Raw genomic sequence first — 25736 nt, forward strand, 5'->3', positions numbered from 1 at the left:
CGCTCCCTGAGAGAGCTGTTTGAACTTCTGAGTGCCGCACGCGATGATCGGCCCAGCTTTGGAGGTATAGCGCGATGCCCAAATCTGGGAGTTAAAACATTTCGATTAGTGCTGCTGGAACGATGAAATTTTCGGATCGAATCGAGTACAGATATATTGAATACGAATGTCGAGACCGAGCACCGATTACTATTTTTCTTCCGGACGTATAGGTAAAGAAACGTGAAGAAGGAAATTATCGACAGGGAGCAGCGATCAAATGAAGCCTCAGCCTGGCGAGCCAACGTGTCTCGACGAGGAGGCTCTTCTTCGTGCCCTTGTCGAAACGATGGCTAAGAGTTTTCCTTTGTACGCACTCACTTCGAGTTTCCATCTTCCTGTGCTTCCTTTGTCTGTAAAGAAGGAAAGCTGTACTACGACAATCTGGGATTACAAGGAGCCGGTATAGACGTCATGTAGCAGGATATACGATAAACACGGCTAAAAAAAGTCGTTGGAGAGGAAACCACGTTAAGTGGTGGAACAAGGAAATAAAGCAAGCCATAGAAGAGCTTAAGCAGACGTCTAGGGATCATAGAGAAGCCAGAAAGTTGGGAGAACATGAAGTACTGCTTACACGGAGTAAAGTAAATGTACATTTAACGTTCGGTGCATATGACATTCGGAAGAAAGATAAAAGCGCACCAAAAAAGGAAATCTTGTTTAATTTCGTTAGTATATATGCAACGCTATATTGAAGTCCGTTACACTGAGCAGTTTGCAAATGAGAAGAACGTGAAAGGTCACCACGACGGGGCCTAGCTGGCTGGCCTACAACGGGGTGCTTGAAGCGGCCGGCGGACCACGTGCATAAACCTTTCGTTCCATTGCGGACGGGCTCGAATAATCGTGGCAAACCTGTATATGCGGTCATAATCTAATGTTCAATCATAATTTAATATTCGATTCAAACATTAGTATTCGATTCTAATTAAGTATTCTAAATTTGTGCACTGCTAATTTTAACACCGAAGTGCCGGATGGTTAGGCTTGACCTCTTCTAGCCGACCGTCGCACCTTTGTGGCGTAGCGGTTGTGTGCGCCTGAACTAGGTCGACGCTTAAGCAAGGAAAAACGAGTTTGTGAGCAACGTATAGTCCGATTCTGAATCTACAGCCATGCAAGGTTGTCAGTTACGATTGTTTGGAAAACGACGCTGTTTACAGAGTTTAAGGTAGTTATCGGCGATGAAGGCTTTGTAAGAAAACTTAACGGTAGCGTCCATTCAGGTGCACAAAGTCTATGGTGCGCCGCTCCAATACAAACTATTTTAGGAGCTTCGCCACGATGTGAGACGTTGCCCTTTACAAGTCAAAATACATGCAGTAAGATAATGTGAGTATGCAAATGCATTTCTTGCAGTTTTGTCTTGTTGTCGGTTTTCCAAACCGAGAACAGTCACAAAATTTTTATACGGGGGCAGCAAATGGCCTTAAAACGATTATGAACTTTCAATTTTTACATCGTTGGAAAGTTGTATAAATTTAGGTTAAGTTTACCTAAACCATCAGATGCCTTGACATTGGATGTTTCACAGCCGGAACCTCATACTGAACATTTTTTTTTTTATGAAGAGTTACACTTAATTCCCTGCACCATGGCTGTCAGCCGGCCTTCTGCATTAAGAGACACCAGAAAATGTTTACATTAGTTGATCCACAGGACACACGAATAACTACGTACGCGTACATTCTACGTACATTGATTATACCCGACCTTAAACTCACGAAATTATATATATATATATATATATATATATATATATATATATATATATATATATATATATATATATATATATATATATAGCTTGCAAGGCCTGACCTCAGCCTCAATAATAAGTTTAAGGACGAGGTGAGGTAACCGAATGCTGAGTTGAGGTCTTTTGAAAGCCCATCAAACTCCATAGTACGAGGTTGAGAGACGTCGTCAAACCTTATTGGAGATTGAGGTTGAGCCTTGCGAGGTCCTTTGCCCACCTTTGCATACATACACATGTACGTGGACGTTGTGAAGAAGAAGTTACAGGGTGTCTTAACGAAGATGACGGAGTGACGAGGCGTTCGGAATAAAGAAGATGGCTGATACCATAGCCTAGCCCTACTGTGTATTATTACAAATTGGCGCAGCCTGCATCTTTTCTGCGTGGACATTCAAGTCGATGTGTGGGTGGACTTCATCAGTGGAGCAAATCAACGCGGTGACATCCGAATCTTGGCTGCAACGCCTCAAGATGAAGAGGAACAAGCTCTTCCGGAAGCAGTGAGCACTGACGCCGGACCATCAGAAGCAAATATAAGTGAGAGGGCCCAAAACGGTTGAAGAACTTCTGCAGGGAATGCGAAACCTCTACCTACAAGACTCGGGATCCCAGCGGCAACCCATGATGTCTGGTGCAAGGTGCCCAACTGCTACACGAGCTGATGAAAGACGCCCGCTTGCAAGCTGGAAGTCTACCGCTTCTCCTGTGTCCTTTCTGACTAACCAAGGAGGCTCAAGCCAACACGAAGTCAGATGCTGTGACAAAAAACTATATAAAGAGGGCTTCGGCTTCCGCCTGAGGACACCAAGAGAAGCTGTTTATTTGTCGCATGCAAGCCTCTTGTATATATCTGTTTTTGTTGATAAAAAGGAAAGGATTGCGTTAGTTGACAGCGGAGCAAGCATCACAGTTATAAATGCCAGTATTGTTGGGACTGAGAAAGTACACCAGAACGGGCTGTGGAAGTACATGGATACGACAGAAGGCGATATATTCATGATAAATGGACATGTTTAACCATATCCTGTCTCGGCAACGGTGTTGCTACGCAGGCGCTAGTACTCGACGGAGTACCCTATGAATTACTCCTATCGCGTCCAGCCATCGGTGCACTTCGCCTTAACATGTACTGCACTGGAGAAATAACTACGGATGAAAAGCGGCACAATCTCAGCGTTTCTTCAACTTCTTCTTCGAGGAGCCTGCGGCAGCCATCGTCATGTGAAGATGTTACGAGGCTTTACCCGGAATTGCTATGCTTGAAGGGATATCCCAAGGCAACTACAAAGTTTGAGGTACCATTCAAGTTAGGCGATACTACAGTGGTGAGGAAAAAGCCATATAATATGTCACGGGAGAAGAGAATGTGGCTGAAGAACGAGCTTCAAAAGATGTTGGATGCACAGCATAATTCGTCCATCCACGTCTACATTCGCGTCGCCCATCACTATTGCATCTACGGAAGATGGAAGCCTACTACTCTGCACGGATTACAAGCAAATTAATAAGCAGACAGAGCTTTTTTTTTTTCCTTTCCTATGCCACGAATAGGACTCTATCATAGACGAGACAGGTGGCTGCAGAGTGTTTTCGCGTATTGATTTATGTAAAGGATTTTGGCAAGTTCCACTTTCTGAAGAATACAAGAAATACTCTGCCTTCATGACGCCTTTTCACATCTATGAGTACAATCGACTCCCGTTTGAATGGAAGAACTCACCCGCTTGGTTCCAGAAGATGATGAATGACGTCTTGCGACCGTTTCTTGGGAAGTTTTGTAATGTGTACATCGACGATATAATAATTTACTCTCGCAATGAGGAGGAGCACTCAGAGCATCTTGCTAGTGTACTTCAAGCACTGAGTGATGGGGAGCTCAAGATTAATGACAAGAAAAGTGACTTTTTCCAAAGAAAAGTTGTGTTTCTAGGTAGAGCAGGAATCAGTCGAACGAATCTCAAAAATGCAGAAACCGTACGACATACACACTTTGCGGGTATTTCTCGGCTTTGCGGGGCATTTTCGGGTTTGCATTAGAGATTATGCCACGAAAACAAGGTGACTCACAGAAATGACCAAGAAGAATGTGCCATTTCGGTGGACAGCAGAGTCTGATTCCGTTTATCAAAGCCTTGTGAGCATCATTTCGTCTGACCCAATTCTGACGCTTCCAGACTTCAAGTTGCCCTTCGAGCTGAGCACCGACGCTTCTCATTACGGCACAGGTGCAGTGCTTTACCAGAAGGATTCCGAAGCTCTACGGAGCCGGCAACAAAAGGTCGTATTATTCGTTACATTCTCGAAAGCGCAACTGAATTACACGACTACGGAGAAAGAAGCTTTGCCAGTCCTAATGGCCGAACGCTATTTTAGACCTTACCTGAATGGCAGGAGCTTCACGCTCTTTACCGATCACCACGCCTTAGCGTATATCCTTAACCTCGCAGAGCCTAGGGGAGAAATCGCGCGGTGGTTGAGTGAACTACAGCAGTTTGTGTTCGTGGTCCATCAGTGACCATCACAGACCTGGAGAACACTTGAAGGATGCGGGCGCACTCTCGAGACTTGCGGTAACTCCAGATCAGGAGACTATCAGCGCAACTCTGCTGTGGGAGGGAACTGAAGAGCTGGAGTTTCACGATGGAAAGTTCGTAGTCCCGGAAACAATGGTGCCTCGAATCTTGGAACGTTATGATGACTCCCCGGACTCTGGCGGGCACGACGGGTTCTGGCGAACTTATCGCAAGATTCTTCAGCGTTTCCGGTGGAAACACTTGAAAGACGACGTCCAGCGATACGTCCAGTCTTGCCACCAATGTCAAGTCCATAAAGTAAAGTACCTTCAGAGAACAGACAAGATGGTCCTACCTCGATATTCTGACATACCGTTCGAAGTCATCCAGGTGGATTTTGCAGAGCTTAAGAAAAAGGCTACCGGAGTAAGGAAAACAGTCTTTCCTAGTGGCAATAGACTAGTGCACTAGAATAGTGGCCGCACGACCGGGTAGGGAAGACGCAATTAGTCTGATTGCCCTTTTGAGCCGAGAAATGTTTAAAAAGAGAGAGAGAGAGAGAGAGATAAATGAGATGCGAAAGGCAGGGAGGTTAAAGAAATGTTTAAGAATACCAAAGTAGTAATACCGGACAATGGACCAGCATTTGTAAGCAAGCGTCTGCAAGAGTGGGCGAAGGAACGAGGAGTTGTTTTGCGACGCTGCGCGCCCTACCATCCTGCAGGAAATGGCATGGCTGAAAGAATCATACGAGACTTGAAACAGTTTATTTCCATGTATCCCAGTTTCAAAGGCGGATGGAAGTGCTGCTTGGAGGCCGCTGTAGCTCATCACAATCGGTCCCTATTTCGCAGCATTTGGAAAGACACGTACCGGTGCTCCCCGCTGATCAACAGCTCGGTATTGCTGACTGCCTGCAATTGTGCGAGAAGCGGAGAACTGCGGAAGCATACCAGCGATACCGCGAAGATATGAAGAGGCATTTCGACCGCCGCCACAAGACGCGGATATCCTGTATACAGCTGAACAATTTAGTACTCGTCAGAAAAGGTCTTCCGGGTACGAAGCAGGTGTACATGGGACCGTATCGTGTGGTGCAAACTGCAGTGCAGAAAGGTGTTCTCAAGAGAGTTGGTTACGTCGACGATGACGGCGTGCTCGAGTTGGCAGCCATTGGGAACGTATTATTGCGATAGCAATTATATGGACACTTCAACCGGATTTCTGCCGTCGGCGTCGCCGTCGCCGTCGCCGTCAGGTTCCCTATAGATAAAATCTTCACCGCGCGCCGTATGCCCGAGCGGAAGCGTGCGGGGACGCGCGCTATCACGGAGAGCGAACGCACTCATCTCCCACGCGCAAGCAAGGAAGCAGGAAGCCAGCGCCGGAGGGAGCGGGGGGGGGGGGGGGGGGCGCACTTCTACTCTGCCAACAACCGCGCTCGTCGCTCGTCCGCACCGTCTCTTATCTCCACACGGCTCTGACCTTTATGCGCCGTGCATTCGCCGCTCAGTTTCCGTTGAAGCGATAGACCGCACGTACCTTCGCCCGCTGCGGCGTATCCGCTTGCTGCCAGAGTGTTGACAGTCGTTGTCTGCAGTCATTCAGTGTGATCTATTCGTGTTTGTTTGTGCGCGCTCACACCACGCTTGTTCATTCAGTTAGTAATAGTCGGGCCACATTTTCCAACGCACGCTACACATGCAATGCTGCCCGGATCGGCAGTGCAGCGCTACAGGTGTGTCCTTTCGCACGCGCTGCCCACGGGAAGCGCTTCTCATCAACACCACCGTTTCACAAGCGCCTTCTCGTGGTCATCGAGTCTCTCTTCATGCATGTCGGTCTACTTACGGCGCAGCACACCTGCTTACTTAATCAGCTCATGTTTACTACAATTCACATTGCTACCAAAGCCGCTCACCTTACTTCGTATGACATTGCTGTGTTGCTATCGCATTCATTGCTTCGCCCTTAAGGCGAAACTGTGACATTTTTTATGTATCATCCCAGGAGGGATGAGTCTTCAAAGAGGGGGAGTGTACGTGGACGTTGTGAAGAAGTTGCCGGGTGTCTTAACGAAGACGACGAAGTGATGAGGCGTTCGGAATAAAGAAGATGGCTGACACCATAGCCTAGCCCTACTGTGTATTATTACAATACACAAGGCTGCTGAAGCGTGCGCGTATAAATTTGTTTTCACCGCTTGATCAATCGATCAAGCGATATTGCCCTCGTGCATACGGTAGACAACAGTACCCTGTCTTGGTTAATGGTTCGTCTCTCGTCGCTCTCTTGGTCACTTCAGTCTAGCTGTGTGTGTGTGTGTGTGTGTGTGTGTGTGTGTGTGTGTGTGTGTGTGTGTGTGTGTGTGTGTGTGTGTGTGTGTGTGTGTGTGTGTGTGTGTGTGTGTGTGTGTGTGTGTGTGTGTGTGTGTGTGTGTGTGTGTGTGTGTGTGTGTGTGTGTGTGTGTGTGTGTGTGTGTGTGTGTGTGTGTGTGTGTGTGTGTGTGTGTGTGTGTGTGTGTGTGTGTGTGTGTGTGTGTGTGTGTGTGTGTGTGTGTGTGTGTGTGTGTGTGTGTGTGTGTGTGTGTGTGTTCTTCCTGTGTGGAAATATTTAACGATCGCATTGTCGAAGGGTCACGTGAACAAGAGGTGCTACGCGGAAGGAACCAACCGTTCGGAAAGCGCCAACTTGACCGTATTACGATTTCGGCCTAATGATCTTCTGTTCCTGCGTACAGCACGCATTTGCTAGCGGCTCTCTTATATATACCATTCCATTAGGGTGCAATTGCGAAGGTGGAGCCGAAGTTTTCCTCTACAGCTTCTCACTACAGCTCCCCCCCCCCTCTCCCCTTTCTTCCTTTCGCCCTGACTTTCCTTTCTGAAAGTTAAGCGCGACGGAAAAGCGGCGTGGGTACTGCAGAAAGGATTAGTAATCAGCTGTGGTTTTTCAACAAAATATGGTATTTTTACCTACTTTAGCCAATAAACGAAAATCTTAAGTGAAATTGGTGCACCAGACTAAGCACACGAATATAAGCGCGAAAAAAGAAGAAAAAAAAGAAAGAAAATTAAAAACGTGAAATTCGGTAAAACACTATTCGCAATCGTTAGCGTTCGCGTTTTCCTCTGCCGATTCTTTCGACATCATCACCACGCAGCCAGCGCAGACGCGGGCCGATGCATAATCATGCTCTATTCGGGTCTCTAATGAAGCGCCCTAACAAAGGGGCCCATTTAGAGCACTCTTCGAACTCCCAGGACGTCTGCAACAGAAACCGGCTCATGAGCTATATAGCCGTCGCCCAGCCCGGCTTCCTTACGACTGCAGACCGTCTCCGTATATACGGACAGCCTCCCCCAGGAAGCGTATATATGGACCGGGGCCGTTTGCGTGCACTGAGAAAAGGCGCGCAGGGAGAAAGCGATCGGCCATGCGTGCGACCGGACCAGACAGACTGTCTGTCTGTCCAGGGGCGCGACGAGAAGCGAAAGTGACGGCAGCGCTCGACCGGAGAGCGAAGTCGAGCGTGCCATTTCGCCGTCGGCGCTGTCTGTCTGTCGGCCTCTCGGGGAAGGGGGGCCATTGTCGCGAAATTGAGTTTTCCCAGCTACCCGAGGCTCGTTGGGGTCTGGTCGTATACAGTGTATAACGCGCTGTGACCCCCATATAAGGCGGCGGCGGGTAACGGCGTCGCCGTGTAATGGGAGGCTGCGGTCGCGACCCCTTCTTTTCGAGTCGCGCGGGGCCCTTATACGCGGTCTGGAACAATGGCGGGGGTCGAAGGCTCGTTCTTTCCGACTCGGCGCGGCGACCGCGGCCACACGCGGCGACGTCGTTTCGCCGTCGTCGTCGCTTTCCCGGAGAAAGTGGAGGAATACGCGGTCTGGAACCCGACGTGTGCGTCGGTAATAGTATTCCGCGCTGTTTAGTTCGGTGCACTGTGCGCTATATGTCGGTGGGGAAGCCACCCACGAGCTTCGCTAGATCGGATTTAGGACTGCCAGCGGTTCCTTGAACGAGACTGCTTGGTCCTCGAGGGTAAAGTAGATGCTTGGGCTTGTTGGTGTGTCTTATGACGAACGAAAGACATCGCATAGAGGAAAACGTGGACGGAGCCAGCTCTCCAAAGCCAGATCCTGCTTCGAAATGGGGATTTTATTTCTACTCCAAATAAACTGCACCGCTTGAGCGGCCAGAGGATACAGACTTTGTGAGTGCCTGTAGACCGTCATTGAAAAATCTCCATCGCTCACTCACTCTGTCTCACTGACTTACTCGGTCATCTCGGTCTCTATTTACTGCTTCTTCGGGAAAGTGCATTTTCCTGTCCCTCCTGTCCTGCGTAAAATAGTTCATATCGCACTGAAAAGAAAAGAAAAAATGCCGGCAGATCCCACGCCCTGTGGGAATCGATGTTATGCGAAGCAGAGGGCGGATAGCCTACCAAGTTAACGAAACGACCATGAGAGCACGAAGACTTAGGCGGTCTTTCATGACCTACATGAAACGCATGTCATGACATTTATGTCATGAGTCCTCAGGAGTCCCTTTAGCTACACCTAAGAGACCTTAGGGCGAAAGCCTTAGTTATGCTCATGACTATGACTTCCACTAGCATCCTTTAGTGTTTCCTTCACTTAGTACCGACGTCCGAACTCATTCCAGTGGTTTTTGAGTGTTAATCTTTTTTTTCTCTGAGTCATTGTCATATTTGCTGAGTAATGATCATGACTATGATTTCTCCATCATCATTGAGTGTTTCCTACACTTAGTACCGACGTCCGAACCCATTTTAGTGGCTTTTGAGTGCTAATATTTTTTCGCTGAGTCATTGTCATTTTTGCTGAGTCATACTCATGATTATGAATTCTACCAGTATCCTGTAGTGTTTCCTTCACTTAGTACCCACGTCAGGACCCATTTCAGTGGCTTTTGAGTGTTATCTTTTTTTCGCTGAGTCATTGTGATTTTTGCTGAGTCATGTTTATGACTATGACTTCTACCAGCATACTTTAGTGTTTCCTTCACTTAGTACCGACGTCCGAACTCATTCCAGTGGTTTTTTAGTGTGAATCTTTTTTTTTTCGCTGAGTCATGGTCATTTTTGCTGAGTCATGCTCATGACTATGATTTCTACCATCATAATTTAGTGTTTCCTTCACTTAGTGCTCACGTCAGAACCCATTTCAGTGGTTTTTGAGTGTTAATATTTTTCGCTGGGTCATTGTCATGACCTACATGACACGCATGTCATGACCTAGCTATCATTATGTTCGTCATACACTCCTGTTATACTGTACCAATTTTGGTACCTACCAAATTAACGAAACGACCATGAGAACACCAAGACGTAGGCGGCTGGTTCATGACCTACATGACACGCATGTCATGACATACCATTTATGTTTGTCATATACTCGTGTATGCCAATTTTGGTACATAACAAGTTAAGGAAACGACCATGAGAGCACAAAGTCGTAGGTGGCTAGATAGATAGATAGATAGATAGATAGATAGATAGATAGATAGATAGATAGATAGATAGATAGATAGATAGATAGATAGTAGCAAATGTTCGCCAAGAAATGATTCGCATTTTATTGCGATAGCAATTATATGGACACTTCCACGGGATTTCTGCCGTCGCCGTCGCCGTGAGGTTCCGTATAGATAAAATCTTCGCCGCGCGCCGTATGCCCTAACGGGGACGCACGCTGTCACGGAGAGCGAACGCACTCAATCTTCCACGCGCAAGAAGGAAGCGGGAAGCGAGCGCCGGAGGGAGCGGGGGGGGGGGGGGGGGGCGCATTTCTACTCTGCCAACAACCGCGCTCGTCGCTCGCTCGCACCGTCTCTTCCACACGGCTCTGACCTTTAAGCGCTGTGCATTCGCCGCTCAGTTTCCTTTGAAGCGATAGACCGCACGTACCGTCGCCCGCTTCGGCGTATATGCGCTTGCTGCCAGCGTTTTGACTGTCGTTGTCTGCAGTCATTCAGTGTGATCTATTCATGTTCGTTTGTGATGTTATGTCAACGCCGTTTACTCCCGGTGTCTGAAGAGTATTCCCGCTAGGGGGGCCTTCTTTATACCCCCCTATCCCCCCCCCCTTCTTTAATTTTCACATTGTATACGTGTGGTACGCCATTCGACGGGTCGGTAATGAGTGCGCGCTTGTAAAACAAAAACGAGAAAAATCATGGCTTCTTTTTCAGTTTATTATTCGTCAACATACAGTGAACGGGTTGCAGATAATATACAGACGAGAGCCCCAAAGTCAAATACTGCAACGGGACCCTTGCCGTGTTCTAACATTTTAGAAGCTTCTACACCAACTATAGTTAAGTTTGCGTCACTGGATATAGTGTGTACCAGAGTAGCGGAGTGGCAACTCCGGAGTTGGAATGATTACGGAATCATTCCACGTTTTCAAACACCCGGATGGGATTGGGAATGGAATGGAAGCCGACATCCCGGAATGGAGTTGGAATGGAAGGCGCACTTAGTCCTGGAGCACTAAATCTTGATTATAAGCGATATTACAAAACTACAAAACCATGGAGTAAATTTACAACTCATTCTGAGCCAGACTTGGCCAATATACAATTGCATTTCTCGTACCGGTTATTTCAGTATACTTCTGCCGCGGTAATTATTCACCTTTTTCGCAGAGCAATTTGTTCTAGAGCAAAGAGATAGCGCTTTCGGCGGCGCGCCGCAATTTGCCTCAGCGAAAGCGCACGAAATAGAAACCATTACCGCGTCTGCCCTGCTACTGCGCGATCAGCTGTCGGAAATGCAACTTGGTGTTCCTTATCGCACTACATTCATGCTGCAAAATGTGCAACGGTAGAGGAAATGCGTGTACAGTAGTTGGCTGCAAAAATGTTGACTGGCATGTTAAGGGATGTAATGAATCTGTGTGCCCAAGGTCACGAACCGCTGCTACATAACGACTGCCTGTGTTGCCGGCGCTTCGCGATGCACGGCTTTCCACGAGGATAAAAAATTCAATCATCCGCCAGCGTTGCATCGCTAACCTCCAAATAAAGGACTTCAACCGCGGAATGTCGGCAAGAGTGAGTATATAGTTCTCGTTACATTGACAAATTGAGTAGCCTCGTTTCTTGACATAAGTTTCTCCCACGTTATCTACACACATCCACCCCAAGTCACACGCAAACTTACGCCCACTCTATCGCCAACGTATCGAGAATAAGTGAACGGGCGCAACTACCCGCACCGGCTGCCCCTGACGTCATAAATTGTCACTGCGCGTCTTCCCGGGTCTTGTTGTCTTATCGATAAAGAAGGATCACGTTGCTTCAAGTTGAGATGCATTTCTCAATAAGGGGCCGGTTACTCTTAATTCTGCTCATACCAGTACATATACACATGGCAGCTGTCAGGTACGCTTGTGTGCTTATACGCGTGCGCACAACGCTCGTGCCCAGCAACAGAACGCTGTCCTGGCTCCGCCACCGAGCCGATTGAGCGGATCGGTGTCGTTGCGTCCACATCGCTTCGTCGTTTTTGCAGCCAAACGCTCTGGAGACCCTGGAGAGTTTGTGGATACAGTCTAAACTTCCGCGCGCGAGCCGCGCATGCGTGGTTGATAGTGGTACAGCACGGTGGTGGCGAAGGTGGGAATACGGCTCGAGAGTCCGTATAATTATTATCGCAATAAAACGACAAAAATCCACTCGGCTGATTTTTCTTTGAAGACGAGATTATTACATGCGGCCAAGTTTTGAAAAGCTACTTGAGAAAATGTATATAGTTCGAAGCGGCGCAGTAAGGAAATGAAATGTCAACGTGCTCGTTTGGTCTTTTTGCCTGCACTCGATCGGCCCCGTTTGTTCCCAGACATGCAGCTGCCACTCAGGATTCGATTCCGTGTACGGGACATGCGAGCGGCCGTGCCGTCATCGTCGCATCTTTGTCGCCATGCCGTTGCTGTCGTCGTTTTCATTTGGCCGTATTAGATTAGGGTGGTCCTGCGCAAGTTCCCTAATTATTATTCTTTTTCGGCACTCTGCCCAAAGTTCGATTACTCTGTAAAACCTAAACTCCGACGACCCCGTGCACGCTATACATACAAGACCGCTAAAGTGCCCTCGCCCGGCTTTTCTCTATCCTGTTGTACGCTTAACGATTTTTACCTATTTCGAAGTTGCCCCCCTTTTTCTGGGCCACCGCCGGCTTGGCGTATAAGTGCGCCGCTTTGTTGCTCTCTCGCTCAGAGAGAGGGAGAGAGAGGCGAGACACACGCACTCACGCGGAGATTATATAGTTTCAGGTTTCGCTTCTAGGTCGTCGTCGCCGCGTCGTCGTCGATTCCTCCGCAAAGCCGCCGCAGCTGTATTCTTCTTCTTCTTTTGGTCCGATCCGTTGGCGGCATGAAGGGCCATTTCGCGCGATCCCCCCCCCCCTCCCCCTTCTTTCCCTACCCTCCCTTCGCTAAAGAGCGAGTTCTCTCAAGGGTCATTGCGTATGCCGAAGACGTGCCCTCCCCGTGCTGTCTTACTTTTTTTTTTTTTTCCTTCGTTCATTCGGAATCGTACTGAATCTGGGGCCAATTTCTATCGTTTACCGCGCGAGTCGAGTATATATATAAGTGGACCTCGTGCCGAACGTCGTCCCCCCTGCCCTTTCTTTTTCTCTCTCTTTCTCGCCTAATCTTTAGCGTCGCGACATCGTCGTCTTCTTGCTCGTTGTCGCTGTCGTCTCGGCAGAGAGAAGTGTGCGGTGTACATAGTAGGTTAGTAGGGTGGCGGGAGGACGCGCCGACGGACGGACGGGACACGCGGATTTCTCTGCCCGCGCTTGGCTCTTCTGCCGCGACGAAGTGCGAGGGCCGCTGCTGCATCGTGCGCTTCTTTCGTGGGCGACCCCGAAGACGACGCTGAGTGATCGTGTGGTGGTCGCCTTTCTCCGAGGCGTTGGTCGTGGTCGTCGTTGTTCGCCGCCGTCTCGGATGTATGTGTGCGTCGTATGCCGCGTGTGGGTGTGCGCGTGCCGGCTGGAATTGAGAGTGCGCCGCCGGTAGCGGGGCTTATTCGCTGAGGAGTGTTGCGTTGGGCGGCAGGTGGGTGCGATCGCTTTCTCGTTTCTTTCACTCTTCTCCCTTCACTTTGAGCGGCCGACTGTGTATGTCCGACTAAAGCTGGGCCGATCTCGGGGCAGCGTAGTCGAAGGTGGTAACTATAGGTTGGCTGAAATCCTGATACCATGTGCGCGGCGACGTGTGTCCACGATGTCAACGCGGACCGAGGTTAGAAACAGGCACACACGATACTGAACAGTGGCGGTAACTCGCCAAGCAAGACACTGCCTTCAAAAGAAACCTGAAAAAAGGTCAAACACAGTAGCCTCCTGTCATTTCTTTACGGTTACCTTATCTTCAGGTCTGTTCTTTCTTCGTACCAGTGCTGCTTTTCGTCCTGTCTGGGGTCACAGATTCATACCAACTGACCTTGGATGCTTGGAAGGTTGGTTCACAATGTACGTACGTATACTTGTCGCAAACCAACACAGAAAACGGAGTAGCGTAAGGAGTGGACGGGACGATCGCTACTTGTGGCCCGTTCACTTGATTATTTTGCTCCTTGTGGTGTTTCCTTCTCTCGATTGGACTGTCAAGTAGTCCATTTCGAATATTTTAGTTCTCCATCTGTTGGCCGCGGCTCTGGTGTTCTTCGTCAGTACTCAAATATATGGACGACTCCATTCTTGCTCTGTTCCTGCATCTTCTCCTGTCACGTTTCAATGTGCGCGGCGTGCGCATTTTTGCGTGAGTGTGAAACGTTCGCGATATGTGCGGACAGGTCGGCCGCAGTGGAGCCGCCGCAGCGATGTTATTCTGCGTGAGTGCTTAGGGTTGCTTGAGCGAAACGTGAAATGTAGGCGGGCACCAAGCATACTTATGGACCGCAGGCCTCGCAGTTTGAAATACAGCCGTGATCCTTTTCTCGTTGCAAGGTTCGATGCAAGGGTCCTTAAAGCTCCTCGAGAATAAATGCGTTCCTTCAAATTCCTTGTAAGTTGGAGTTGGGGCGACTCTTGAACCTTCAAAGTAACAAACTCCGCATCGGAGCTATGCCATGGTCATTGTTCATCGGGAAGCGAACCTAGTTATTTTTAGTGTCGCTAAGCGATGACAATGTGACGTATCCACAACCACCAACAGCAGGCTTCTTAAAAATTGTCATTGCAATCGTGGGGCCAGACGAAGCCAGATAAAGCGGCCAAGCTTTATCTTTTTTTTTTTTTCTGTTTGGTTCACACCGCAGCCTTCGTGGCTCCATTTTCAAGTCCTAAGCTCTAGAAATGCCTGGCTTAAGCCAACCACTATACTAACCATTATGCCAGAAGGCGATTGACATCGTGACAATGGGAAAGCTACCTTCGAATAGCCACCTGAAAAGCTCGAAGTCTGCGTCAAACTCAGCAGCTTCCTAGCTGCAAGAAATTTGCAGCTAAGACGACTGAGATATCACCATTAAAAAAAAAAAAAAACGAAACATTCTGGAGTTTTACGTGCCCAAGTCCACGTGATCTCATTATGAGGCCCGCTGTAACGGAGACTTCGAACTAACTTAGACCTCCGGGGGTTCTTTACGTACACCTAAATCGATGTACGCGAGCGTTCTTGCATTTCACATTCCATCACAATGCGGCCTCCGCAGCCGGGATCTGAACCGCGACCTCGAGCTCAGGGGCGCAACGGCACATTCCCTAATGTTTAGTGTATGTGTACGAATAAGGTTTGTTTCCCCCCCCCCCCTCCTTGAATTTTGGTGTTTGGCATCCTTGAAACCCTTGAATTGACCTTGAATTTTGAGTCTAATGTTCTGTACGAACCCTGTCGTTGTTTTTCTGTGCACGTGCTGGTCCAAATGCATGTTAGCGCACCAATGTACGCAAACGCACGCTGGCGACCGCATACCGATTGAGGTGGAATGCAAGAACGGTGTCTTACCGGCGGCCTAATTCGCTCAGTGTTGTCGCTTAATTAAGGTATATAGTCCAGAATCGTTTCGTTTCTTTATTATTTATTAATTTTGTAAAGGCGTTTATTGCACGCAAGCGTTAGGGCCGATCGACCGTTGGATCAGTTGAGGGAACCGCGAGCGGCGTATATATATATATATATATATATATATATATATATATATATATATATATATATATATATATATATATATATATATATATATATATATATATATGTGTGTGTGTGTATATATGTATATATATATGTATATATATGCGCATGTCCGAAGATGGTTCAGCGGGCTCAATCACATATATTTTACGGGTGATGCACGCTCGACGATGCGGTAGGGACCTTCATACTTGGGCATTAACTTGGAAGACAGACCAGGTGCAGCGGAAGGAACTGATCCACACAAGCGCTTCAGGGAAGAAAGGTGGGCGCAGAGGTGGTGTCACCGCGAGTGTTCTTCTGGCGCTCTTGGTCATTGGAGGTAAAGGCCCGGGCCGAGGTCGCGGCACTCTTCGGCATGTCTCACCGTATCAGAAATGGGCGCACATTCAGATGCGTCGGGCCGGTATGGTAGCAGTGTGTCGATGGTATGCGATGTGTGCCGGCCGTACAATAAGAAATATGGCGAAAAACCAGTAGCGCTCTGCGTAGCGGTATTGTACGCGTAGGTGACGAAGGGCAGAATGGCGTCCCAGTTCGTGTGATCGGAGGAGACGTACATTGAGAGCATGTCGCCGAGCGTACGATTTAATCGTTCCGTGAGTCCATTGGTTTGAGAATGTGGTCCGCCGTTGTTGTGCGATGAACAACGTGGCACTCTTTGAGAACAGCTTCAACTACTTCGGAGAGGAAGACACGTCCGTGGTCACTGAGCAGCTCCTGGGTTGGCCCATGACGTATAGGATGAATCGACGAAGCAGGAAGGAGGCAACGTCGCGCGCTGTAGCTGCATGAAGCGCCAGTTTCAGCGTATCGCGTAAGGTGGTCAACTGCCACAATGGCCCAGCGGTTTCCAGCCGATGTCATGGGCAGGGGCCCGTACAAATCTATACCGATGTGCCCAAAGGGCCGGGTGGGGCAAGGTAAAGGTTGCAGCCCAGCTGGCGAGAGGCGGGGTGAAGATTTCCGGCGCTGGTAATCGGGAAAAGAGCGTACGAACTTTTGAACGTAGCTGTACATCCCTCGCCAGTCGTACCGCTGTTGAAGGCGCTGGTAAGTCTTGAAAACGCCAGCGTGGGCACACTGGGGATCGGCGTGGAAAGCTGCGCATATTTCGGAACGCAGGCTGCGAGGCACTACTAACATGCAACCACTGGCGGCCGTCGGAGCTGTAATTGCGCCGGTGAAGCAGGTCGTCGCGAATGGCGAAATGGTGAGCTTGACGGCGCAACGCGCGGGTTGTTGACCTGGTCGATGGATCAGAGAGCCAGCCTATAATCGACGCAATCCAGGGGTCCTTGCGCTGCTCGAAAGCGATGATGCGAAGGTCGATGGAAGATACAGTCAACCGAGATATATTGTTGTCAGCCAAGGGAGAGCGCGAGCGGACATCGGCGTCCGAGTGGTGTCGTCCGCTGCGGTAGAGTACGCGGATGTCGTAGTCTTGCAGGAGAAGTGCCCAACGTGCAAGGCGGCCTGACGGATCTTTCAATGACGACAGCCAACATAGTGCGTGGTGCTCCGCTGATGACATCAAATGGGCGGCCATACAAATATGGCCGGAACTTAGTAAGAGCCCAGATGATCGCGAGACATTCTTTTTCTGTCACGGTGTAGTTATTCTCGGCTTTCGTAAGCGTTCGGCTGGCATAAGCAGCGACATACTCAGGGAACCCTTGCAATTGCGTTGCGCGAGGACAGCGCCAAGGCCAACACCGCTGGCATCTATGTGTATACCTGTGTAGGGGCCGTCGGGTCGTAGTGGCGCAAAATTGGGGGGCGGGGGGGAGTCAGCAAACGACGAAGACTCGTGAACGCCTCGTCGCACTCTGATGACCACGAGGTGAGGCGCCCGTTGCTCCCTAGGAGCTTCGTCAGGGGCGACACGATGGCGGCGAAATTCCGAATGAAGCGTCTGAAGTAAGAACATAGACCAATGAAACTGCGCAATTCTTTGATGGACGTTGGCTTGGGGAATCCGGCGACGGCGCGAAGTTTGTCGGGGTCGGGGAGAGAGAGAGAGAAAGAAGGGGAAGAAAGACAAGGAGGTTAGCCAGTGTAAATACCGGCTTGCTACCCTGTACTGGGGAAAGGGGGTCGGGGAGAATTCCGTCCTTGGATACGACATAGCCAATACATTAGGCAAAATAAGAACAAGAGCTTAGTGGCGCAACCTACCACCCCGTTTCAAAAGGTACGCTCATAGTGGGATGCAGATTAATTAATTTCATCCTCCTGGAATTCTTTAACCCTGTGTAGAGTAATGTTGTTTTGATTTTTTAAAATTCTTTTTATTACTAAACTCTTGAATATGTTTTTGTGGTATGTGCAATGAGGTCGGGAATCGTACCCTCGACCTCGTGCTCAGCAGCAGAACGCCGTAGCAACTTAGCCACCGCGACTATCGATGCTATACAGGGTCTGCATTACATGTCGGACGGCTCACGTCCGGTTGAGCGGCTTCGAAATGTTTGGCAAATTCTGTGCCTCTCATTTACAGTTTGCCCAACTACATATGTGTGCATCGAAGAGGAAACAAACTCTTCTCTTTTTCTTTTGTGTACGGGGCGCTCCAGTCGGCTCATAATCTTCGTTCGCTTATTGGACGTTATGTTGAGTGGTAGTACATTACAGCGTCGATCAGTATAGGCAAACCCGACTTCAGGGACAGCATGTGTGTTGCGCAGAACCTATCGCGCCACCGCTCAATGAAGAGACGTAGTTGGGATGACGCACTTGGGGGTTGCTCAAACTTTGTGCGTGTGGCGACGTGTTGTGCTGTACCCGCCACGGTTGGCGGCTGTGGTGTTGAGCTGCTAAGCACGAGATCGCGGGATTAAATCTCGGCCGCGGCGGCCGCATTTCGATGGGGGCGAAATGCAAAGACGCCCGTGTCCCGTGCATTGGGGGCACGTTAAAGATCCCTTGGTGGTTAGAATTGATCCGGAGTCCTCCCACTACGACGTGCCTCATAATGAAATGTGGTTTTGGCACGTAAAACCCCAGAATTCAATTCAGTGTGTTGTGCTGTGCCTTCTTCTCTACTCTCTTTCCCTGTCTTTCTTTCCTATTTTTCAAGCGGGTGGGCGCAGTGTCTTTTTCAGGAGACAACTGCCGACCATGCTTCTCTGTCTCACTGTGCGATGTTTGTATTGTTGCTAAGAAAACATTAGTACTAATGATTGACACTATAGTGACGTCGCTGGCGCAGGCTGCTGCGGCTCAGTGGATAAAGACAATCCGCTTTCGTGGGTAAATGGCCGCAAGTACGGTCCCTGAGTTCCTATAAGTCTGCACTTTTAATAGCGCGAAGGTTCGCCGAACGTGGCATCTGTTCTCATGTGGTTCAGAGATGTTAAATGTGAAGTCAGTGAGTTGTGTTTAATACTAAAATATGCATGACATATATTCCGTGTGCAGACTGCATAATATGTGTTATGGGAAGTAATTGCCTGAAGAAAAACTCCGGCTTGATGATGTCCTTTTCCATGAAGCATTAGCGAATAGCCATCATTGTTTTATTTATTTCCCTCGGCAATTTGGCGATTACGGACGCCTTTCTTAGTGTTCTAGTTTTTATTAGTTATTACAGTTAGCACGAGTTAAGTCGTAGGCTCGGTTTGAGCGGTGAATTAAATTTTATGCGTAAGTGTCAAATGACCCATTGAGCGAAATGCAGCTCCACTAACGTGAAACCTGGGGAGGTGTGAAGCATGCAGTTATGCACCGCTAATGGGCTTATACTGCCTTAAGCAATGGATCATAACCCCGTAAAGGTGGTGGTTGGTGGTTTAAAACATTTTAATTCTTGAGCCTTATGTTTACAGCCTATCGATGGGTCGGCTCGATATCGCGTAGGGTGGCCGGGAGCTTATGGCTCTCAGCGACTCTTAGAACGCAGCCCAACAGCTGCGTTTGTGCAGCCGGGTCCGAACTGGACACCGCGACCTCCCATCGCTCTATGTCGGTGAGTTGCCATTCGGAGGGTGGCTGGAGCTCAGAGCAAATGTAGAGGATATGGTGAAAGTCTGCTCTGGTTGCACCGCAGAGGGTGCATTCAGGGGAGAAAAGGCCGGGGTGGATAAGGGCAAGGGGAGCTGGGGATAGAAAGGTACGGGATTGGAGCTGGCGCCAGGCCACCTGCTCGAGTTTAGAGAGGGATTTGTATGGGGGTGGGTACTGGAGCCGTTGCTCCCTATATAGTGGAGAGAAATTTCCTTGTAGGTAACCATTCGCGTGCACTGCCTGGGTCCGTAGCTGGCCCTGGTCGGTTGACGTGCGCTCGAGCTGTGTTGTGGGCTGCTTCATTCCCAGGGTTGCCTGCATGAGCAGGTACCCGTAGGAATTGAATTGATCTGGTCGGAAGTTGAATAGAATTGCGAATTTTGAAAGCAGGTGTGTGAATCCTGCCTCGTGCAAAATTCCGGATTGCTGTTTTTGAATCACTAAACATTAGTGTGGTCCGTAAACGCAACGACAGAAGAGAAGTGAAATTCTACGCTGGAATGATGGGCGGCAACACAGCCAGCTGTGGAAGACGACGACGAACGCGGGAGCAGTGGCACGAGCGCGTGCCGAGCGCGAGCACGAGCCGCTTGCTTTACCGTTACGACGACGACAGGAGACGCCGACAGCCCGAGCGCATAAGGTGCTTCGCACCTAAAAAGTCTCAGTTTCGCCCGATAGGCGAAGCATCGATTGCGATAGCAAACTAGTCGACAGCTATAGGAAGTAAGGATAGTAGTTTTATCGGCCACATAAACTTGCAAGCATTCGCTTATTAACTAAATTAACAAGCATGCATGGTGTCACGCGCGCACAAGCAAACATGAACGCATCTCACTCGATGACCGCGGAAACTCGCTGTCAAAACGCTGGAGTGAGTAAGCGGGGCGGCAGCAGAAGCGAGCGAATTGACGTTCGTGCCGCCGCTCGCATCAACGCGAACTAAGCGGCGAAAACACATAGCGTAGGGCAGGACTCTGAGCCCGGCGCAGATGGCTTTCAAGATACAGCGGTCCGAGCGGGCGCGCGCGGCGTAAATGCCCCCGCTCCCTAACCTCCTTCCGGAGCGTTGCGCGCGCTTCGTTCCCGCTCTCCTCCCTTGCGTACGCGAGATTGAGTCGCGATCGCCGACTCACCCTCGCACACTTTCACTGGCACATACAGCATACGGCGGGCGGCGACGATTTTATCGCCCTTGGGCTTTATACGGAATCTCACGGCGACGGCAGAAATCCGCCTGGAGTGTCCATATAATTGCTATCACAATAAAATAATGGAAACAGGTGGTTGACACTGCATGGTACGAACACACCAACAAAACATGACACAAAGAAAGAGCTCGAGTAATAGTATCTACAAAACTTTATCATTTTCTACAAAACGAAAACCGGCATTATCGCGCAATCGCTGTCCCACGATACGGACCAGGTTTTGCGCGCGATAAAGCGGATTTTCTCCTCTGCCTGTGAATGTAACTTGAAATTGAGGACTCCAGTCCAGCTTAGAATTGCGCACTTTCCAGTGTACTCGTCAATTTCACTTTATGCATGTTAATAATGAAGAAGCTCCGTTTTTAACGCGATAGCGTTAAGGGCCCCGTGTCGCAGGAAATCCGGTGTCGGCGTCGGTGTCGGCGTAAGCATCGGCGTCTGGCGGAAATAATCATGCCGAACCACATCATCCCGAACCACCCCGACCGGGCGGTTTTCTGCGGCCAAAGGCGTTACTGAACAAAAATTGAATTTCTCAAAGTAAAATTCCTAAGAAAAATAGTAAAGTACGACTTAACCACAGCCTACAGGCGTGATAGCGTCGGATTGTAATTTGAATATACGAGAAAAAAGCCTGATAAGCAGCCAGGAATCTTTGAATGCTATCGCGTTCCACTCTTAAAGGCGAAGCTTGAGAGTCCTTCAATTCTGATGGTGTTTGGCTGTGCTTTGGTTCTAGGCAACATTGAGGGGAATGTTGAACACCGAGCCTTTCTAAATTTTGATTGGGCCCCATGTCGCAGAAAATACGGTGTCTGTGTCGGCGTCAACGGCGTCCAATAACGCTATCGCGTTCCACTCTTAAAGGCGAGGTTTAAGCGTACTCCAAGTTTTTTTTTTTTTTTCGGCTACCCTGTGGTCGGTATACTTTTGCTCACGGATGTGCGTACGTACAGCCTGGCATGCACGGCATGCACGCAGTGGTAATCTTAATCTTCCTTTATGTTCTAATGTGTACGGCGAAAGGTTATAATTCAATTCTCTGGTGTTAAGCTATGGAACAATTTGCCTCTTGAAATAAAACTCGCAAGAAATTTTGACTTTACATGCAAATGCAACTACTTAACTTACCAAGCACGTTCTTGAGATTTTTATATTAAAAAATTATGTGTATGTTAATTTGTTCTTTTCTTTCTTTGTTCCTTTCACCTTGTTCCTCCCATTGTCATCCCCCATTGTGACCCTCTTTCTTCCCCTCTTCTCCTTCCCTTATATACGTAGAGTAGCAGGCCAGATGTTCCATTTTCCGGCCGACCTCTCTACATTTTCAAATCATTAAACTACTTCGTTTCACCATTTTTTTCTTTGTTCTTTTTTTTTTTGTTCGTTTTTAGCGCAATTCTGTGAATATATATAGTATTTACCGCTTATGTATGATACTTTCGCTACTTTGTTTGTATAAGACTGCTAATTATGGCAATACATTTTTTTTTGTATTGGACCCATCACTAGCCGCTTTAGGCTATGGGACCAAATATCTTTGTACGCATTTTTATATTATTGTGTAATAAAATTCCCCTTTGATTGATTGATTGAGCCTCCCGTATCGTTTAGATATATCTCGCGATCATTGATCACGCGCCATTTTAGCGCCTTACAACGGCAATATTGAAGAACAACTTTATTGAATCAAAAATCTGATTGGTGTCGATGGGTGGAGCCCCTATTCCAGGGCCCCACTGGCTTCTGAGCGAGACCGGCAAAAGTATACGCACAGGAGCACAAAACACTCTTCAGTGCAAGCGCAATCTGCCACGCTGTTCCCGTCAGGACGACGCACGCATACACTGTTAAAAGAATTTACACCCTTAAATGTGAGTAAGGTTGTAAATTATTTTACAGTGTATCGTAGTGTGCTCGCGTGATACAGTTAAAAATACGGGACGCTGTATAGTACCTAATATACTCGCGGAATAAAACTCGCCAATTTAGGGCTACCTATAACGCCTGTATACTTTCGTTTCCACTGTCTCCATTTTGTCGGCTCGTACGCATAGATCAGAGTACACATCACCTTTAGTGCACCGGACTCGTGTGGCATTGCACGATCGTGTAATTGTGCTTATGGGGTCTTCTACTTAAAGTTTCCCTCTCGCGCGTTTACGTGCGTGCAGTATAAGTGTAATGGATATATGGTGCGCACGCAAGCCTGCCTATGTCTTCCGTTCAAGCATTTGCAGACAGGCACGAGTTATAAGCGGTCGTGCAGCGTGAAACACGACAGCACTTGTGCCGTTAAAAACATACTTTCGTTTTTCACTTCTCGCGACGACGTCGCAACGAGGAGCTGATGTCTGCCGCAGATATAAACGACTCCTAAGCTCTCGATACCGTCAACCGCGCCGTACCATCTAACCTATACTGTTTCGAGGCCGTATGTGCATGCAGTAAGCTTAAAGTCTCGGCTAGCGAACAAAAGGGGCGTGTTTCTCGGCTTATATATAGTATATAGTTAGGTCGCGTTTTCATCTCTCTTATGTCACGCGCTCGCGCGTTTAATGTGCTCTAGTTCGGTCGTTGGTGTCAAGGCACCGCTCGGCCGGCCGCGCCTTTGCATCGATGATTCTGCTAAGTGCTCGATATCGAAACAGTGGCAAAGGTAACCTGACGCGTCCATCGCCTTAATCGTTCGAGAGTGCGAAAATATGGATGAGCTTCGGGCACGTCGTTCCAGTGACCATTAGGCGAGTGCTTACATCGATTAACGCAGTGTTAACTTTTTTGATCGATTTCTGAAGGGAGACGATAATTAGATCAAAAGTATTTGGGCTATATGCTTTGTGCCCGAAATTATAGAAAGAAAAGCTTAAACCCAGAGGGGGTAAATTGGATGGCGTATAGTATGTACACGCAACGCGTACCTCTGCACCTTACACTGTATTCATCTGCGCACGTTTGTTCATCGTGACGCAATTGACTCCGTTGCTGCTTGTTTATCAATATATACGTGGTCGTAATTTGCAGGTGGTCGCACCTGCAGTCGCAGCTTCTCTTTTTTCCCCGCAAAATTGGCGCGACTGGAGGAAATTTAATACAGTTTCCGAGATTACAAGCGCATAGAAATCATCACTCTATACAAATATGGCACGTCTTGGCTCTGAGATATAGGCGAGTGCATGCAGCTGCATGCCATCGCAAACTTTGTTTCATCGAATAGCGCTTGTCGTGCGAAGGCAGGTGCGGTCAATTGTGCAGTTTCAGGATATATAGCATGAACGACAGGGGGAACGAAATGAATTACATTACGTGAATTGAAGCGGCACCGGAAGTTGTAGAAAAGAGAAGACATAGTTTAATACCATGTTATTAAGATAAATTAAAAGGTGTTTAGGAGTTTCTAGGATGGTAATTAACTAGTGCCTCTCTTCCACAGTCACACCGCCCACCATCGCCTGATTACCTGGCGTTCTTTTTCCCCAACAGCGCCCTGCTGGAGTACTGCAAGCCTGGCCTGTTTCCGCACTGGAGGACGCTGGGAACGTCGGCCAGGTGAGTGTCCGTCTCCTGCTCGAGCTTCACCGTGTTCCACGCGAATAATTCGCAGTGTTTTGGCTAATGAAGCGACTCAGCTCTGCGGACGCCACGCAGAGTATATAGTATATAGCTTTCACAGTGTTGCGGAGAAAGCGGTTAGGGAAGGAGCACTATTCACACTGTTAATGGTACTCAAACAGACCACGGTCGTATTAACGCGGGAAAAGTCCATGGAAACGGCTCGCAGTGCAGTAGCACAATGACCGTCGCTGTCCGAGTTTTCTCTCGTGTACCAAATAAATAAACTGCTTGAAGCGCTTTAATGCGGCGTAAAATGCATATACGTGTGACAATGCGTGACAGTGGTCTTAATGGCAGGCGTGTGTGTAAATTTTACTCCATTGTTGACTGGTTGTGTACGAAAGGTCTCGCATGAGAGGAATGTTCGTTGGTGGTTTCTTTCGACGCCTTACGACATTCTAAACTCTACAGTTTATTCGCATTTCTGCCAGCTATACTGCTCGTGTGGTTCTATTACTTTATGCCTGGATAGTTTGCCTGTAAGAAAATAGTAAAATGGCGGTCGTACATGTAAATTTTCATACGCACTGACAAAGTCAGGTTTCCCCATTTATTCCTGAGCTACCTCTGCAAAATTTGCTTTTAATCGCCATACAAGCACGGCGACCGAATCCTCAACACTTTTCTTTCATTTTTTCGTCTCCATGCATGCATTCGTTCTTTTTTTTTTTTTTTCGTTCTGCGCTATGTCCAGCATTGGCAAATTACGAGAAAAACAACAATAAAACTAGATATATGGATAGATAAACTTTATTAGAAAATAATCAGAGTTTTGTGTTGCCCCGAAGGGGCATCGCTAATGGTCGGGGCCCCTAGTCCTGGGCTCCGCTGGCTCTTGCCATCTTCCCTGCTCTCTGGATCAGCTTGAGCTGGTCGTCCAGCGCCGAGCTGGACAGCAGTGCCTCCCATTGCTCCCTCGTGGTGTTCGTGTCGTGGTGTTCTATGTTGTGTAGCGTGCACTCCCACGTAATGTGGTATAGGGTTGGTGTGTAAATTTTACTCCATTGTTGACTGGTTAAGTACGAACGGTGTCGCATTAGAGGAACGTCAGAAAACACAGTACAGCTTAAACGCCGAAGCTGCGCCCCGTTGAGCATCTTCACGATAGTGCATTAGTGAACTATAGTGCATCAGGCTACAAGATCACTAGAGTTCACGTAATTTTCGCTGTAAAGTTTCATAGGAAGCTGGCGGGAGATTCAGCACAGCGCCTTGTCTCGGCCAGACAATACGACCCGTGTGTCCAAAACAACGGCGCGCGGGATTCGCTGCGCACGAAACGAACCAATGAGCAAACTTTCTCAATGCCACGTGCTCTGATGCGCACAAAAGCGCGTCGCGTCGCGCGCCGTTAGGCCGAGCGCGACAGTCCATTCTTCTGCACTGATCCTAAAGCTGATGCCCAGCCGCCGCTTCGCGG

The 25736-nt window shown here is 48.5% G+C and overlaps 1 protein-coding gene across 3 annotated transcripts in view; it reads left to right on the top strand.

Annotated features, from left to right (window-relative positions):
- Positions 1–25736, top strand: part of LOC119442064 (filamin-A-like) — a 172035-nt gene that overhangs the window by 70387 nt on the left and 75912 nt on the right. The window contains exons 1-2 of one of the 3 annotated variants that reach the window (XM_049661858.1): positions 13078–13297; positions 24185–24250. Coding sequence is in view for 1 of the 3 variants with exons in the window: in XM_037706782.2 (XP_037562710.1) it covers positions 24185–24250 (66 nt within the window). In the remaining 2 variants the exon portion in view is untranslated. Of the gene's footprint in view, positions 1–13077; positions 13298–13340; positions 13407–24184; positions 24251–25736 lie in introns of those variants that run through there. The other 2 variants (XM_049661859.1, XM_037706782.2) reach the window with 2 other exon arrangements.

Source organism: Dermacentor silvarum, chromosome 2 (assembly GCF_013339745.2).
Source record: "Dermacentor silvarum isolate Dsil-2018 chromosome 2, BIME_Dsil_1.4, whole genome shotgun sequence".
Lineage (NCBI taxonomy): Eukaryota > Metazoa > Arthropoda > Arachnida > Ixodida > Ixodidae > Dermacentor > Dermacentor silvarum.